Here is a 17,114-nt window from a genome sequence, read left to right on the forward strand (position 1 = left end):
GTAACTCAAAAAGTTTTAATCTTATTTTCACCAAAAAAGTATACAGATAGTTTGACCATCATAAGAAACAACTATGTTAAGTTTCATGAAATTTGGATAAGTCATTCTCAAGTTACGGTGTGACATGTTTACGCCGGACGGACAGACGACATTTGTATACTATTATGTCACCGTCGTATTTATGTGTATAATTAAATGTTGATTTGTCATTCATCAGTTCATTTATTTCATTCATTCCATTTTCTGTTTCATCATACTCATTATGACGTTTGACTGAGACTGACGACATTTCTAATACACGTCACTGCACAATTTCATATACACGTCACTACACACCTGAACGATTTAAATAGAATAAAATATAGTTGCACGCACGCGGGAAAATAAATGTACGCCTTATATATATAGATATTTAGTATTTCATTAACTGAATAACTGCCTTTCTGTGTGGATGCTTAAATGCTAAAGCAATATTTGCAGGTTAGTTAATTTTGTTATTTGAAAAGTTTTATTTACAGTTTCTCGATAGAATTTCATTCATTAAAAGTTATATGGAAATATTATGATAGTTTTATCATAAAAATCTACAATAAGATACTATACGGCTTTTCCGTACTTTTTACATAGTTTTATAGTAAGTTCAAAATTACTGAATTGCAGCTATAAATTGTCTTATTTGCAGTATTAATTCATGGCGTAATTTTGAAGTGTTTTGTTGAATTCATTTGTCCGTCAGTTCTTGTCTCTATTTAGTTTGTGGTTTTATATTTAGGTTATGAATGAATGTAATTGTTTTCCGAATTTGTTGAAAGATTTGTATATGTTGAAATAAATATGTATTTGCAGTTAATAAACGTGGTATCAAAGTCACTGTCTGATATTAGCCATCACGATAATTTGGTGTATGTCCGGTTGACTGTGACAAATGGAGCCTTCAGAGAGAGAGATGACCTAGTTTTGGTGCCACGGTTTTTATTAGTTTAGAGTTGTCGGAGAATCTGTCCGTACTTGAATTTATTTGGATAACAGTTCATCTAGATATCTACTCGGCGGCACGATAATCCAAAAGTATACAGCGCTGTTGAGGTATATAGTGAAAAAGTTGTAAACAATTCCCGGAGTTGGATTGAAAACATGTAAAGGCATATTGGTAATGAATGTTTAGAAAATATTCATATTTTGCGCAAACCAACGAAGTGTATTAATTTGGTGAATGTTTAATTTTACACCGATAACAAAAGGAAATAGATTCATTCATTTATTTATTGTGTTGTGTCGATAACGTTCCAGTTGAGTAGCTACATAGTACATATTTTCGTTGTGTGTTTATAATCATCACAGATGTCAATTTCATTACACATTCCGCGGTGGATTCGACTGGTTTTGATATCAACGAAGTAAACAATAGTGTATTTTATGAAATTGGAATTGATATTTAGATAGTTTAGTTTAAAAATAACAATCATAATAGTTAACATTAATTACTAGAAATATTTGATTACAAGTATTATATATTCTTTATCTTGTTGAGTATTACATATATATATTTTTAAGATGTCATAGTTTATCTTATTACTTATATTTTTCAGTTTGCATTTTTGTGTGCATTGTTGCATGAACACCTGGTCCTTGCACTATCAGATTTCACATGCACGTTAGATCATTTGACGGTAAGTTGACATTTTCATCATCATCATTTTCATTATTTGTCTTGTCTATCATATGTGTCTGTTTACGTTTTGTATTGTGTTCCGTTTTATACATTGAGTATTCTGCTTTGATTATGGCTGATGGAAACACATCTGTTACCGAAGCCGAGGGTAACATTAAAGGTCATGAACCTAATATGACAGAGACTGATATTGCAAAAATGATAGCGTTTTTGTCTAAACATGGTAAATATAAAGTGCTTACTAATGAGGAGTATGACTTAATATCTTATGGTAAACCGTTGATTAAGAAAGAAGGAAGCATACCGACAGGGTATACTACTAGTACTCCGAAGCCACCTACTGATAAGCTTCTGTCTAGACCACCACCCCCTCCCCCTTTCAGAAAATACTATCACGATTTTTCAGGTCTAAATGATCAGGTGAAACCGAAAGTTAGTTTTAATTTGGGAAATCACACCCATGACGTTACTGGTAATACACCAACGTACCAAAGACCACGGTTACCGATTTTCTCTGGGGATGCAAAGAGTGAAGCTTCATTTGACGTGTGGAAATTTGAAGTTAAATGTTTGCTCCGAGAAAACTTGTACCCTGAGTTAATCATAGTACAGTGTATGAGAAATTCTTTGAAAAATCAAGCCCGTAATACCCTGCTTACTCTTCCCGAGTCTGCTACTCCACATAATATTCTAGAAAAATTAGAAGGTATTTACGGAAATGTCTATTCAAATGAGACACTTTTACAGTCATTTTATACTGAGAAGCAGGAAGAGGGTCAATCAGTGGCCGATTACGGTATGAAATTAGAGGGTATATTACAGAAAGCATATGACAAAGGTAAATTAACTTCAGAAGTTAGAGATGATATGTTGAGAACAAAGTTTTGGTCAGGTATCAGGGATTCTGCATTGAAAAATGCTACTAGATACAAATATGACACTATCAAGAACTTTGATGAATTAAGAAAAGAGGTAAGAGCAATTGAACTAGAGCTTCAAATTTCGGTTGCTTCTAAGCCTACAGCTACTGTCACACATCAACCAGTTACTGCTGCATCAGATATGAATGTACTTATACAGAAATTAGATGCATTTAATAAAAGGCTAGATAATTTCGAAGGTGAGTTGAAGAAAGTTAAAGATTCTCAAGGTGATGATCAACAGAATAGACAAAACAATAAACCACAAGGTTCAGGTAATTATTGGAATAATAGAGGTACACAGAGAGGTAGATATAATAATAATTATAGAGGTAATGGAAGGGGCCGTAATAATTATAGAGGAGGTAACAGAGGACAGTCAGGAACAGATAACAAATTTCAGAATCAAAATCAGAATTTAAACTTCGGCTAGTCTCTGTCGCAGGGCAGACTAGAAAGTAAGTATAGCCCTATTTTTAAATCAGACTTAAGTAAGACTAAATCTTTGTTGGATAGAATGGTAGGTATTGAGAATCATTCAATTATACAGGTTAATTCGATGAAATGTAAAGCTTTGATAGATAGTGGTTCGATGATTTCAACAGTTTCTGATCATGTTTTGAAGTTGATGAAACCTGTCCCCGTAGTTAAAGATTTGGATGAATTTGAGTTATCAGTCAGTGTTGCTGGTGGTTCGAAACTGCCGTATATTGGTTATGTTGAGGTCGAGGTCCAGATACCTTTTCTTCAAGGCGAGTCTTTCTATGTTCCTATGTTGGTTGTACCTAGGTCTGATTATACAGATAAAGTTCCGGTTATAGTTGGTACAAACATTTTACGGTTAGGTATGGAGTTAGTACACTGTCTTGATGATGATATTTCGATACCAAAACAGTGGGATGTTGCCTTTTCGTCTATACAGGATAACAGTTCAGGAGTGGTGCGTTCTTCCAATAAACGCCCGTTTAAACTGTTTCCTTCATCAGTAATGACCATATCTGGAATAGTGAAGCTAAAAAGTGACGCAAATACTGAAACTTTAGTAACCGAGAACCGCTCTTTTTTGAGTGAGTTGTCAGATCAGGTGGTTGTCTGTCCCAGAGTAGTATCAGTCAAAGGTAGCGGTAAACAGAGGGTACCTGTTAGGATTTGTAATATAACAGCAAAGCCTGTTGTTATCAAACCTAAAACAGTCCTTTGTGAGTTAAGTGGAGTTACTGTTGTACGTGATGGTTTTGATGAACATACATTGTCAGATAGTGAGACAATGAATGGAGGTAAGGAGAGTCTTGAAGAACTTGGTATTAACGTCAGCGAGGACTTGCCTGACAGTACAAAAGTACAATTAAAAGGTTTGTTAACTAAGTGGAAGTCGATCTTTTCTACAGGACCAACGGATCTAGGGTTCACTACATTAGTGGAACATGAGATTAAATTAACAGACAACATTCCTTTTAAGGAACCATATCGACGCATACCACTGTCATTGTACGAAGAGGTCCGTGAACATTTGAAGGAAATGTTGGAAGCAGGGGCCATAAGAGAATCTTCTAGTCCCTACTCTTCCAATGTTGTACTTGTGAGGAAACCAGATGGAAGTCTTCGATTCTGTCTTGATTTTAGGAAATTGAACAAAAAGACTATTCGTGATGCCCAAAGTCTTCCACGCATAGATGAGACACTAGATTGTCTGACCGGAAGTAAGTATTTTAGTAAAATTGACCTTAGGTCGGCCTATTGGCAGTGTAACCTTAAAGAGTCTGATCGTTATAAGACTGCATTTAGTCTCGGTCCTCTAGGTTTTTATGAGTGTAACAGGCTAGCTTTTGGGTTAACCAATGCTTGTGCAACATTTCAGCGTCTCATGGAGAGATGCATGGGTGAGTTACACCTGAGAGAATGCCTAATATATCTGGATGATATAATGATTTTTTCTAAGACAGCTGAAGAGCATATGAAAAGACTAGAGTCTGTATTCAGTAGATTAAAGAAGCATGGCCTAAAACTAAAAGGAAGTAAGTGCGAGTTCTTTAGGAGAGAAATTAAATACCTAGGATTTATTGTCTCTGAAAAGGGAATTAAAACAGACCAAGAAAAGGTAAAAGCGGTACGAAACTGGCCAGAAATAAAGAATGTCAGAGGTCTCAGACGATTTTTAGGATTCACATCCTATTACAGGAAGTTCGTACTAGATTATGCTAAAATAGTAAGACCACTAAATGATCTTCTGGTAGGACACCAAACAAACAAGAAACAGAAATCTAAGAAGAAGAATAAACCCAAGCCAACGAAGTGGAAATGGGGCGATGAACAGCAAGCTGCCAGAGAAAAGCTGATAGAGGTATTGACTAGTCCACCTATTCTGGCTTTTGCCGATTATAGTCTACCATTCATTTTGAATATAGACGCCAGTGGTGATGGATTAGGCGCCATACTTTATCAATGCCAGAATGGTATCGAAAGGGTAATAGCATATGCTAGTAGAGCGCTACGTGCTGCGGAGAAGTTGTATCCGGCCCATAAACGAGAGTTTCTCACTTTGAAATGGGCGGTTACTGATAAATTTCGAGACTATCTTTATGGAAATAAGTTTGAAGTCCGCACGGATAATAATCCGCTTACTTATGTCTTGGGTAAAGCCAAATTAGACGCTACATCACAGAGATGGATAGCAGAGTTAGCAGATTATGATTTTAGTTTGGTATATAGGAGTGGTAAGTCGAACGTTGACGCCGACAGTTTGTCAAGGATTGATTATGACCATCAGGAATTATTTAGCGATGCTGTTAAAGCTATATGCGAGGCTATTTTAGTTTCGTCCAGCTGTCCACCCGCTGAGAGCATTTGTATGTCTCAAACTCTAGAAGGTATAGTCGATAAGGATGACCCCAAGCTAGATACCTTTTCAGACATTTCTTGGATTGTAGAGCAGAAGAAAGACGAAGATATAGCGAGGGCACTTGAATTAAAAAGAGCAGGACATAAACCTACGAAGAGAGAAATTGGTAAGCAACCTTTAGGTACACGCAAGTTACTTTACGACTGGGATAAATTAGTAATTAAAAAAGAAGTCCTCTATAGGGTAAGTAAACTTAACAATGAGACTATATATCAGCTTATTTTACCAGCTGCTTACAGGGATATTGCTTTGAGAGGTTTACATGACGATGCTGGTCACCAAGGCAGAGATCGTACTCTATATCTTGTCAATTCCAGATTTTATTGGCCTGGAATGAATAAGGACGTAGAAGGTAAGGTGGCGACTTGTCCCAACTGCATACTAAGGAAAACAAAGAGTAGTAGATTTGCTGAACTAGTAAGTATAGAGACAAGTCAACCATTGGAGATGATTTGTATAGATTTTCTCTGTTTAGAACAATCAAAGGGAGGTTATGAAAATATACTCGTGATAACTGATCATTTTACAAGGTATGCCCAGGCAATTCCTACACGGAATCAGACAGCCCAGACTACGGCTAGATGCCTTTGGGAGTTCTTCATTCAACATTATTCCTTTCCCGCACGTATACATAGCGACCAAGGCAGAAACTTTGAGTCCAGAGTCATTAGTGAGCTATGTAAAATTGCCGGTATAAAGAAATCAAGGACAACCCCAGCTCACCCAAGTGGAAACGGTCAGTGCGAAAGGTTTAACTCCACACTTTTAAGCATGCTTGGAACCTTGAACGACGAACAAAAGTCAGATTGGAAGAGTTACGTCCCGCCTTTAGTACATGCCTATAATGCTACAAAGCACGAGAGTACGGGATACAGCCCTCATTTTTTAATGTTTGGGTGGCATCCTCGTCTCCCGATCGACGCTTTCCTAGGCGTTGATAGAGACGTATCTCAAGGTAAGAGTCATGAATCGTATGCTAGTCAGTTAGAAAAGAGATTGCAGTATGCTTACAAGACAGCGGCAAAAGTTGCAGAGAAAGCTAGCAGGAGACATAAAACCAGGTATGATTTAAAGGTGAGAAATTCAGTTTTGAAGAAGGGAGATAGAGTTCTTCTCAAGAACATACATATAAAAGGTAGACAAAAGCTAGCAAACCGTTGGAATAGAGAGCCTTTCATTGTAGTATCTCAACCTGATACAAATATCCCCGTTTATGTGATAAAACCTGAGTATGGAAAAAGTAAGTCGAAGACTAAGACAGTGCATAGGAATCTACTGTTACCCATTTATTCTTTGCCAACCGAAGAGTTGGTACATCATAGTAAGAAAGAAAGAAATAGTAAGTGCACAAGTGAATCCAATAGAGTCGACGATGAGTCACAGATTGTAGATTCTGTAAAAGATACGGAATGTACAGGAAGTATTCATGAGTATTCAGATGAGTCCGATTCTGATTATGCTTTAATGCCTTTTGTACAACCAGGTCAGTACAAGGCCATACAAAGTAATTCTCTAAATCCCTCGGCTGAAGAGTTTAGTCCATTGAGTCCAATAGCTTCGGGATCCCAAAGGAATCAAACTCATGACTCAGATATTCAAAATTTGAGTAATGGAACAGGTAATGCAAGTTCTACATATGGAACACATACGGGTCTCTCGAGTCGACATATTGATGAGACACTTAATACTAGTAGTAGATTAACGCATGAGCAATCCTCATTTATTACTCCGAATTCAGATATTTCCAACGAGGTAAGTAGCGTTCCAGAAAGTACACATGTACCTGTGGAACAGTTCAATGAACCGGTTTTACGTCGCACATCTAGACAGTCTAGGAAGCCAGATCGCTATGGTGATTATTTGTATTTTTAGGGAAATTCAAAGTACTTATTTTTGTTTATTTTTGTTTTTACATTTCCTTGTATATTGCTGTTTTCTTTGAAATTTTTTGCTCGATAATCTTGGTTTGCACAGAGAGGCGGTGGCCACCTGAGCATATTGAGAGGTCGATCGGAAAGTTTGATATTTTAACAGTGTTAGTACATAGTATTGTTTTACATTCCAGGTATGTATAGTAGTTCTTACATTTTTGCGTCAAGTCGTGGTAGTAGCATGAGTCAGGTAGATTGTAAGCAGGTTAACATTATTCCTGGTGGTACTTATGATAGGTTGTGTAGTCTGGCTGAAAAGCGACTTCATAATATCGTTCATCCTAAGATAGTATATTTTGTTGCCGGGATTCCAGATATATGTTCTTTGGTGCGTATCAAGAACGAAAAATATGAAGAATCATATCTTTATTTAGAGAAGGATCATGTTGCACTTATACAAGAAGCTATGTCAGATGTTGAGAAACGTATGAAAAATATAGGATGTAAAGTTGTTTTCGCAACTATAACAACAATGAGTTTCCAGAAATGGAACACTCACAGGAAATTCATTGGTAAAACTGTCCGCCTGAAATATGAGTCTGATTACGAGAGAATGCAGGAACAATTAAATATAATTTTACACTCAGTGAATACATATATTGTACAGAAGAACTTAGAAAATGGTGTTGTAACCCCTTTCTTACACGCTTTTGTTCATAAGAGGTGTAAAAGTAAAATTCGTTATATCTATTCAATGTTAGTTGATGGAGTACATCCTACTCAGGCATTGAGATCCTCATGGGCACGTCATATGGAAGCCACGATGGATAAAAATGAGCGGAATTTATAAATATTTTGTATAGGGTATTTGCCGATATACATTCTGCGATAATTCAGGGATGAATTTTTTTTTTTTTGGTGGGGGAATATGTCACCGTCGTATTTATGTGTATAATTAAATGTTGATTTGTCATTCATCAGTTCATTTATTTCATTCATTCCATTTTCTGTTTCATCATACTCATTATGATGTTTGACTGAGACTGACGACATTTCTAATACACGTCACTGCACAATTTCATATACACGTCACTACACACCTGAACGATTTAAATAGAATAAAATATAGTTGCACGCACACGGGAAAATAAATGTACGCCTTATATATATAGATATTTAGTATTTCATTAACTGAATAACTGCCTTTCTGTGTGGATGCTTAAATGCTAAAGCAATATTTGCAGGTTAGTTAATTTTGTTATTTGAAAAGTTTTATTTACAGTTTCTCGATAGAATTTCATTCATTAAAAGTTATATGGAAATATTATGATAGTTTTATCATAAAAATCTACAATAAGATACTATACGGCTTTTCCGTACTTTTTACATAGTTTTATAGTAAGTTCAAAATTACTGAATTGCAGCTATAAATTGTCTTATTTGCAGTATTAATTCATGGCGTAATTTTGAAGTGTTTTGTTGAATTCATTTGTCCGTCAGTTCTTGTCTCTATTTAGTTTGTGGTTTTATATTTAGGTTATGAATGAATGTAATTGTTTTCCGAATTTGTTGAAAGATTTGTATATGTTGAAATAAATATGTATTTGCAGTTAATAAACGTGGTATCAAAGTCACTGTCTGATATTAGCCATCACGATAATTTGGTGTATGTCCGGTTCACTGTGACAATAATATGTCCCGTCAAAATTTTGACGGGTGTATAAAAACTATCTAAATTGGCAGATCAAAAATTGATACAGAAATAATGTAATATAAAGAAGAAGTTGTACATGGGGTTGTGCAAAACGTCTGTAGCTATGGATAATGTAAACGAGGAATTGCATAAGCGAATGTGCAAAGTAAACCCCCACTGGTATTGGACATTCACAAAAAATACCAGCTAGTACTATAAAAATTCAGTCTCATCAAACAGGAAATGACTGCCCAGCTAGTAGATCTAAAAATGGCTAACACTGTACAACTCAACAAGTTCATGATCAAAAGTCAAATCATTCAAATTCTTTAATAAAGAAGCTGAGATATATATATAGAAATGGAAATTATGTACAGTCAAATTGATACCTGGTATGAGTCCATATGAGAAATAATGTATGAATTTTAACTGACTTTTATATCCTAAATAAGATATAAAAAAATTCATGGAGGGATAAATGGACAGATGAACCCATCAGTGTTCCAGCTTGAATCTCAGGGCAGAAGGGTGCTAGTTGACCCAAAGGGCACTTTAGCGCTATCATTCAGATTTTTAGGGCACTTGTGTATCAAATAAAATAAATGCCAAAAATACCAATTCTTATAAATCCCTTCCTATGGAAATGTACCTATATAATTAGGCAGTATAAAGTATTTTAACAAATTTAACATTAGTGAGCTGTTAGCACATCCTCTGAAAACAAATTTCAATATTTCTAAGATAAACTTGAGGCCATATTTTTAGCATATTTCTTGATGTTATTTCCATGTTTTATCATAATTATTTTATAAAATGAAGCAAGACACATAATAATAAGCAACCAACAATCAATCAATCATAATAATGATGGTGAAAAAAAACCAAAAAAACACATCAGAATTTTCAATGTTTTGGTACTAATATACCAGTCTATATAAATGAACAGACAACTTCAAATGCTTAACAAATAATATTATTTACAGTTAAATTGTTTGTGAATACTATATAAATAACACATAGCTGAGAGGGTGATAGAGCAGATTGTTACCCCGAGAAAACATTGTCAACCGCGGCGAAGCCAAGGTTGACAATGCTTTTTCGAGGGGTACCAATCTGCTCTATCACCCTCTCAGCTATGTGTTATTTAATTTATTATACTGAAAGTCCTATCATGATTGTCTTTTACAGATTAATTTTATTTTAAAAGTATTTTCTATGACGTCACGTACATAACAACGTTACAGGTATTAGAAAAAACAACAAAACAGAGGCAAGATGTTTTATTTTTTTATTTTGACAGTCATATAATAAAATCTGAGCCAAAACGTAGAACTTAAGCATTGTATTTAATTACTTGATGTGAATTCAATTCATTGTCCTTTAAATTATCGATTTTTGATTGGTCTGGACTAGAGGGTGACATTCAAAAAAATTGTCACCCGCTCAGCCATGTCATAGAGTAAATTAACACTCTCGTATTAGCCAATCAAAATATGGCATTTTAACGTGAAGTATAATAAATGCAAATATTGTACTACATTTTGATGGAATAGCCCTAAACAAACTTATATAAACTTTTTTCAAGTGTATATGCTGTACATAAACAAATTTATAAAATGGAGCACATGTCATTTCATTTTGCATTAAAAATATCTAGTATTTGTTCAATTATCTTCAATCACCTAATTAGCAGAAGCCAATCATCAACAGAGGTGATAAATCTGCCAAAGGTTTATTGTATCTGAATATATGTCATTGTCAATTAATTTGTTGTTTAAACAAGCAGGTAATAATTTTACTGAAAATGCTGATAGACATGTAATTTGATTACGTTTATTGTTGAAACGGCAGAAGGGCGGGGGTAAGGGCACCAAGGGCAGCCCGCCCTTCTATTTGAGGCAGGCGGGAACACTGCCTATGTTTAAAGTCATTGCAGTATACCACACCATCTTTAAATTCTTCTGTTTAGACTATACTTCGATAGAAACTAAGAATTAAGTAGAAGTCCATATGAGAATCATGCATAATCAAAATTTTCTGATACACCTCACAAAAGACTATAAATAATAATTTTTGTCAAAGCCCTGCAATTTTGATGTACATGAAAGGATTAAGTAATATTTTCCATACTTACCATATAACAGATATTAGGCATGCATTTTACAATAGACTGCATGGAATATTATGGGAGTTATCTCCGTCAGCATGAGTTTTATAGTGCATTCTATAGAATTTTTGTCTCACCTGGTTAGAGTCCATATGAGAAACTATATATGAATTTCAACATTTCTTTATGTCTAAACAAGATATAAAAAAACTCATTTGTAGGCTTATAACCAATGCATTGGATTTTGCATAATTTTTAAATGGACTGGTACTTAAATGTTTATCAATAATCCAAACTAAAAAACTAAGTGACAATGATTAAAGCTTGATATCATTTCAGTGGTCTTGTATGCCCAATTTGGAAGGGTGCTGCACCCTTGATGCATTAAAACCTTAATTCTAGAATGCCCTTGCATGGGTTTTACAGTAAAGTGACCTTTGTTATGATCAATATCATATCTGTATAAAGTTGATACATGCAGTTTTGACATCTTTTGTGTGTCCAAAGATTTAATCATGTTATTATAATAAATTACTGCAAGGTTTTAATTACTGGGTAATAACATTACAATCTACCAGGATTATTATCCATATTAAACATCACAACTGGATTAATAGACTGCTTCGCTGAGCGCAGCTGGATACGCCCGCAAAGGTCCAACCCTTAACAGTTGGGGCAAAAATGGACACAATATGCAAGCTTGATACAGGTCTGGATTTTGATTGTAATTAAATATTTGACATATTATAGGTTTCTGAATAAAAGTAGTCAAAGAACATGAAATTGGTTATATGAATTGAATTTATATTCAATTAAAGATTTCTTTCTGTTGTGCAATACACTGTGCTGTTGCGCAATACTTAGTAAATCTATTGTCAGACTATAAACAAATAAAAATCTAAAGGGAGCTTACATCAATAGATATTAACAATTGACCAAAGTTTCATGAGAACTGCTGAAAGCATTTTTGTGTTATTGTCTGAAAACTGGAAAATCTCCCCTTTTTTAATGAATGAAACCCCATAACTCGGAAATGTAACATCTAAAACATATAAAAATCAAAAGGGAGCTTACGTCAATAGATATTAACTATTCACCAAAGATTCATGAGACCTGCTGAAAGCATTTTTGAGTTATTGTCCAAAAAAATGGAAAATCCCCCTTTTTTTAATGAATAAAACCCAGCAACTCAGAAACGTAAAATCTAAAATTTATAAAAATCAAAAGGGAGCTCATGTCTATAGATATAAACAATTCACCAAAATTTCTTGCAAATTGGAGAAAGCATTTTTGAGTTATTGTCCAAAATATTGAAAATCCCCCTTTTTTTAATGAATAAAACCCCATAACTCGGAAACGTAAAATCGAAAATTTATAAAAATTGAAAGGGAGCTCATGTCTATAGATATAAACAATTCACCAAAAATTTCTTGCAAATTGGAGAAAGCATTTTTGAGTTATTGTCCAAAAACTCTAAAATCCCCCATTTTTAAATGTATAAAACCCCATAACTCGGAAACGTAAAATCGAAATTTTATAAAAAAGGAAAGGTAGCTCATGTCAATAGATATAAACAATTCACCAAAGTTTTATGCAAATTGGTTAAAGCATTTTTGAGTTATTGTCCGACATGTTGACGACGGACGGACAACGGTATACCATAATACGTCCCGTAAACAGGCGTGTAAAAATTGATCAGTCAGTACCACGTGTCCAGCTTGAGGCTATGAGTTTGATCTCACAACAAGGACTCAAAGCTGACCAATCAGTATTCTACCATGATATGAAGCTAGGGGTCTGCAGTGCCTTTAGCCCAAATAGGGATTCAGAGGATGAATTTTTTTGTTATATTAAATAGCACGTGTTCTGCAGATGAACAGATCAAAATTGATAACACTGAATGATTGATTGACCTTGGAAAGTCAATTTCTATAACAATTTTTTCATTGGTCAAGACTTAGATCTATTTTGAAAACAAACCAGTGATTTTTCTTGTTTAAATTGATTCAAAATTTGTAAGGTACTTTTATAGTCGACTATACAGTATGAGTTTTGCATATTGTAGAATGTCCTAAAGTGACCTTAGTTGCTTACATCCATGTTATTTGGACTCTGGTTGATAAATCATACCACATCTCCATTTTTTTATAATTATTACAATATAAGATTTTGTCTTTAAAAAAGGATATAGTAAACTTGACTTTAAAATTAACTACAATCACAGTTGGTTTCAGTTTTTTCTTATTTTAGTTTTTATAAAAATTTCATTCCAAATATTTTTATATCAATATGATCTAGTACTAATAGATAGATGTATTAATCCCAAATAGGATGCACACAAAAATGTGGACAGAATAAAATATAAACAAGACCCTAAAGTTGACATGTCCTATTCTCCATTGGTGCCCTACTCTCCATTGGTGACCTTCTCCTTTCAATTTCTAGCTTGAGCACTGTTATCTGACTTAATATTAGAATTCTTTGTGTATTTTTACCTTTCTCATGGCCTCATCACCATACATTATATTTATAGCTTTTTCCAAGGAATTTATGTTTTCTTGTAATCCTACAAATATACAAAATAAATGAATCATACGAAATTTATACCATTAAACGAATATTTTACAGAGATAGAGAGGGTAAGATTTAAGGAAAAATATACACAACATTTACAGTTTTGGTGAGTAGGAATTTATTTTATTATGCCAAAATAAATCTTTATCAATGTGTCTTTTCATCAAATTTTGTTCTAATTATATTATCAACTTCATAGCAAAGCACTCCAGAACAATTTCTGATTGACTGTGGAAGTACCTGCATCTACAATGAATGTACATATTTTCAAACATTACAAGTTTCTTATGCAACTACATTGTTATTGGTTGTTTACTAATTTTTGTAAATTTCATTTTCTACATTTGTATGGAAGGGATACTGATTTACATGAATTTCATTGGCTACATTATTATTAGTGGATACTAGTTTTCTTGAATTTCATGGGCACAGGTGAACAAAGAAATCAATTATCAATGAAAAGACAATTTTTTTCAATCCACGAAACTGTTACTCAAATAAAATAATTATTTCAAATTTTATCCATATTTATTGACTACATTTTTTTGTTTTTCATGTAATAGTCTCTTTGCAATACAGTTAAAAGGCATACCTCTAACATCCTGTTCTACTTCAGTTCGCCATCTCCGCAAACATTCTTGTAAAACTTTTAATTCTGAATCTTCTACATGTTTAGGTGAAGGGTTACTAATTAAGACATTTGTCCGATGAGGTTTGATGGGCGTAGCTATTTTTTTGGCGGGTGATGATGAAGGTGGTGATGTTGATGTCATTGGAACATCTGCTGATGTTTCCGTTACCATACTGGAAATAAACAAAGAATTGTAGTCAAAACAATATCTATTGGACTTTCTTTGTGATGTTTACCAACAAAAAAAGACATTTAAGAGGTCTAATAAAGGTTCTTTTCCATAATTTATCATTCAACAAATATCTTAAAATCAAAATCATTCATGTTGGTTTTGAAGAATTATTTTTAAATAAAATTATTATCACGAAAGTACAGAAATAAAAATTTGCACTGAGATGACCCATTCTTGAGGAATATTTCATAATTAAACATAAACATAAATAAGAGATAAATTTCTTCATTCTCAATCATGATTTAAAGTAGATGATTTCTTAAATACAGTCTAATATCATATATATTTTTGTGTTTTTGTCTTTAATTTTATATTTACTCTGTGTCGGCTTTTTCAATTTCAAATAAAGAAGAGTAAAGTTAATAATACCAAGAAAGAGGTTTAGGAGATTCCATTTCTAGAGTAGAGTAAAGTTTATATTACCTAGAATGAGGTGTAGGAGATTCCATTTCTACAGAGTTGAAAGTTTATATTACCTAGTATGAGGTTTAGATTCCATTTCTACAGAGTAGAAAGTATATTACCTAGAATGAGGTTTAGATGATTCCATTTCTACAGCGCAGAGTAAAGTTTATATAACCAAGAATGAGGTTTAGGATATTCCATTTCTACAGAGTAGACTAAAGTTTATATTACCTAGTATGAGGTTGAGGAGATTCAATTTCTACAGAGTAGAGTAAAGTTTATATTACCTAGAATGAGGTTTAGGAGATTCTATTTCTACAGAGTAGAGTAAAGTTTATATAACCTGGAATGAGGTTTAGGAGATTCCATTTCTACAGAGTACAGTAAAGTTTATATTACCTAGAATGAGGTTTAGGAGATTCCATTTCTACAGAGTAGAGTAAAGTTTATATTACCTAGAACGAGCTTTAGGAGATTCCATTTCTACAGAGTAGAGTAAAGTTTATATTACCTAGTATGAGGTGTAGAAGATTCCATTTCTACAGAGTAGAGTAAAGTTTATATAACCTGGAATGAGGTTTAGGAGATTCCATTTCTAAACAGTAAAGTTTATAATACCCAGTATGAGGTTGAGGAAATTCCATTTCTAAGCAGTAGAGTAAACTTAATATTGCTTAGAATGAGGTTTGGGAGATTCCATTTCTAAACAGTAGAGTAAACTTAATATTGCTTAGAATGAGGTTTGGGAGATTCCATTTCTAAACAGTAGAGTAAACTTAATATTACCTAGAATGAGGTTTAGGAGATTCCATTTCTAAACAGTAGAGTAAACTTAATATTACCTAGAATGAGGTTTAGGAGATTCCTTTTCTACAGAGTAGAGTTAAGTTTATAATACCTAGAATGAGGTTGAGGAGATTCCATTTCTAAACATTAAACTTAATATTACCTAGAATGAGGTTTAGGAGATTCCATTTCTACATCTAATGAAAGACACTGGGTTTCTGGTTTACTTTCGGCAAACTCTAAAGCATACGATAACACATCTTGTAGAGGAACTTTCTTACTACCACTACCATAATGGTTAAATCTGAAATAATCAAATCAAGTTTCTTAAAGGAGCATTAGCTACAAGATATAAAAAAAAATTAAAATATGATTTTTTTTCTGTTCAATCATTAATGAAAGTGAAATAATAATTTTATTAGCAGCCAGTTTGGTTCAATTTTATCAAAATAAGCTAAGAAACATCGCTGATGGACCTCACTGAATCCTAATTCATGTGACCTTCAATTTAACCCCTAAGCTGGAGATGGGTTACGCATGTACTCAGCTATTAACATACCATTTAACATACAATATGAAATCAAACAGACCAAGAAAAATCTAATTGCATGTGGTCGATATCTATTTATTTTTATATTCATGTTTGTATCGGGTTATATGACCATTGATAGTCTTCAGAGGTCATCTCGACAGTTTGACTGATTAAATGTTTAGTTACATATTTTTTTAATTCAAAATAATAGCCTGTACTGTATTGAACAGTATATAAATTCTTGTAACATTGATATTCAGTCCAAAATTACCAAACTTTTTATAAGCATTTTATTTCAAAGCTTACATCTATAGTTTTGTGTGGTCTGTAAAATGAGTGTTTAAATGCATTTGAAGATTATTCTCAAGTCTAGTTCCTGCTCAGTAGTTTCAAACAAGTAATAAAGATACAAGTAAAGTGTGATGTCAACATATAGGAAATTAATGATTGTGTTTGATACTAATCTCTATGCATTGACTCTACTATTCAAGTGACACAAAAACTTACTTATCTAATTTGGAATACAACACAGATAATTCTTCTCTTAATTTTTTCACTTGTTCTCTTCTTTGCCTGGTTTCTATTTTATTACCAATCATATACCTGTAATGAGAATATGTAAAATTATAAATTTTCCTTAATCATTTTACAACAGAATCTACTTCCACTGAAACATCATTTTATTATTCAATATCAATCTTCTTAACTTTGAAAACATTTGTCCCAATGGATGAAAGTTACTTCTGTGCAAGTGTAAAAAAAAGACTGATTTCTAATGTAAACAAGAATATT

At 33.5% G+C, this 17,114-nt stretch overlaps 1 protein-coding gene and 1 long non-coding RNA gene across 6 annotated transcripts in view; one reads left to right on the forward strand and one right to left on the reverse strand.

Moving 5' to 3' along the window:
- The window catches only part of LOC127700533 (ubiquitin carboxyl-terminal hydrolase 25-like), a 47,473-nt gene that overhangs the window by 16,206 nt on the left and 14,153 nt on the right, over window positions 1-17,114 (reverse strand). For all 4 annotated transcript variants that reach the window (XM_052204068.1, XM_052204069.1, XM_052204067.1 and 1 more), the window contains 4 exons: window positions 16,830-16,925; window positions 15,954-16,094; window positions 14,329-14,540; window positions 13,658-13,728 (listed from right to left, as the gene is read on the reverse strand). In XM_052204068.1, coding sequence (XP_052060028.1) covers window positions 13,658-13,728; window positions 14,329-14,540; window positions 15,954-16,094; window positions 16,830-16,925 — 520 coding nt within the window. The remainder of the gene's footprint in view (window positions 1-13,657; window positions 13,729-14,328; window positions 14,541-15,953; window positions 16,095-16,829; window positions 16,926-17,114) is intronic.
- LOC127700549 (uncharacterized) lies at window positions 170-8,515 on the forward strand. 2 transcript variants are annotated; one of them, XR_007981634.1, is made up of 3 exons: window positions 170-1,150; window positions 1,590-1,670; window positions 7,557-8,515. It is a non-coding gene; the product is annotated as an uncharacterized LOC127700549 (long non-coding RNA). The 2 variants fall into 2 exon arrangements; XR_007981633.1 differs by having other exon boundaries at window positions 170-1,086.

Source organism: Mytilus californianus, unplaced genomic scaffold (assembly GCF_021869535.1).
Source record: "Mytilus californianus isolate M0D057914Y unplaced genomic scaffold, xbMytCali1.0.p SCAF_5, whole genome shotgun sequence".
In the NCBI taxonomy this organism is placed as follows: domain Eukaryota; kingdom Metazoa; phylum Mollusca; class Bivalvia; order Mytilida; family Mytilidae; genus Mytilus; species Mytilus californianus.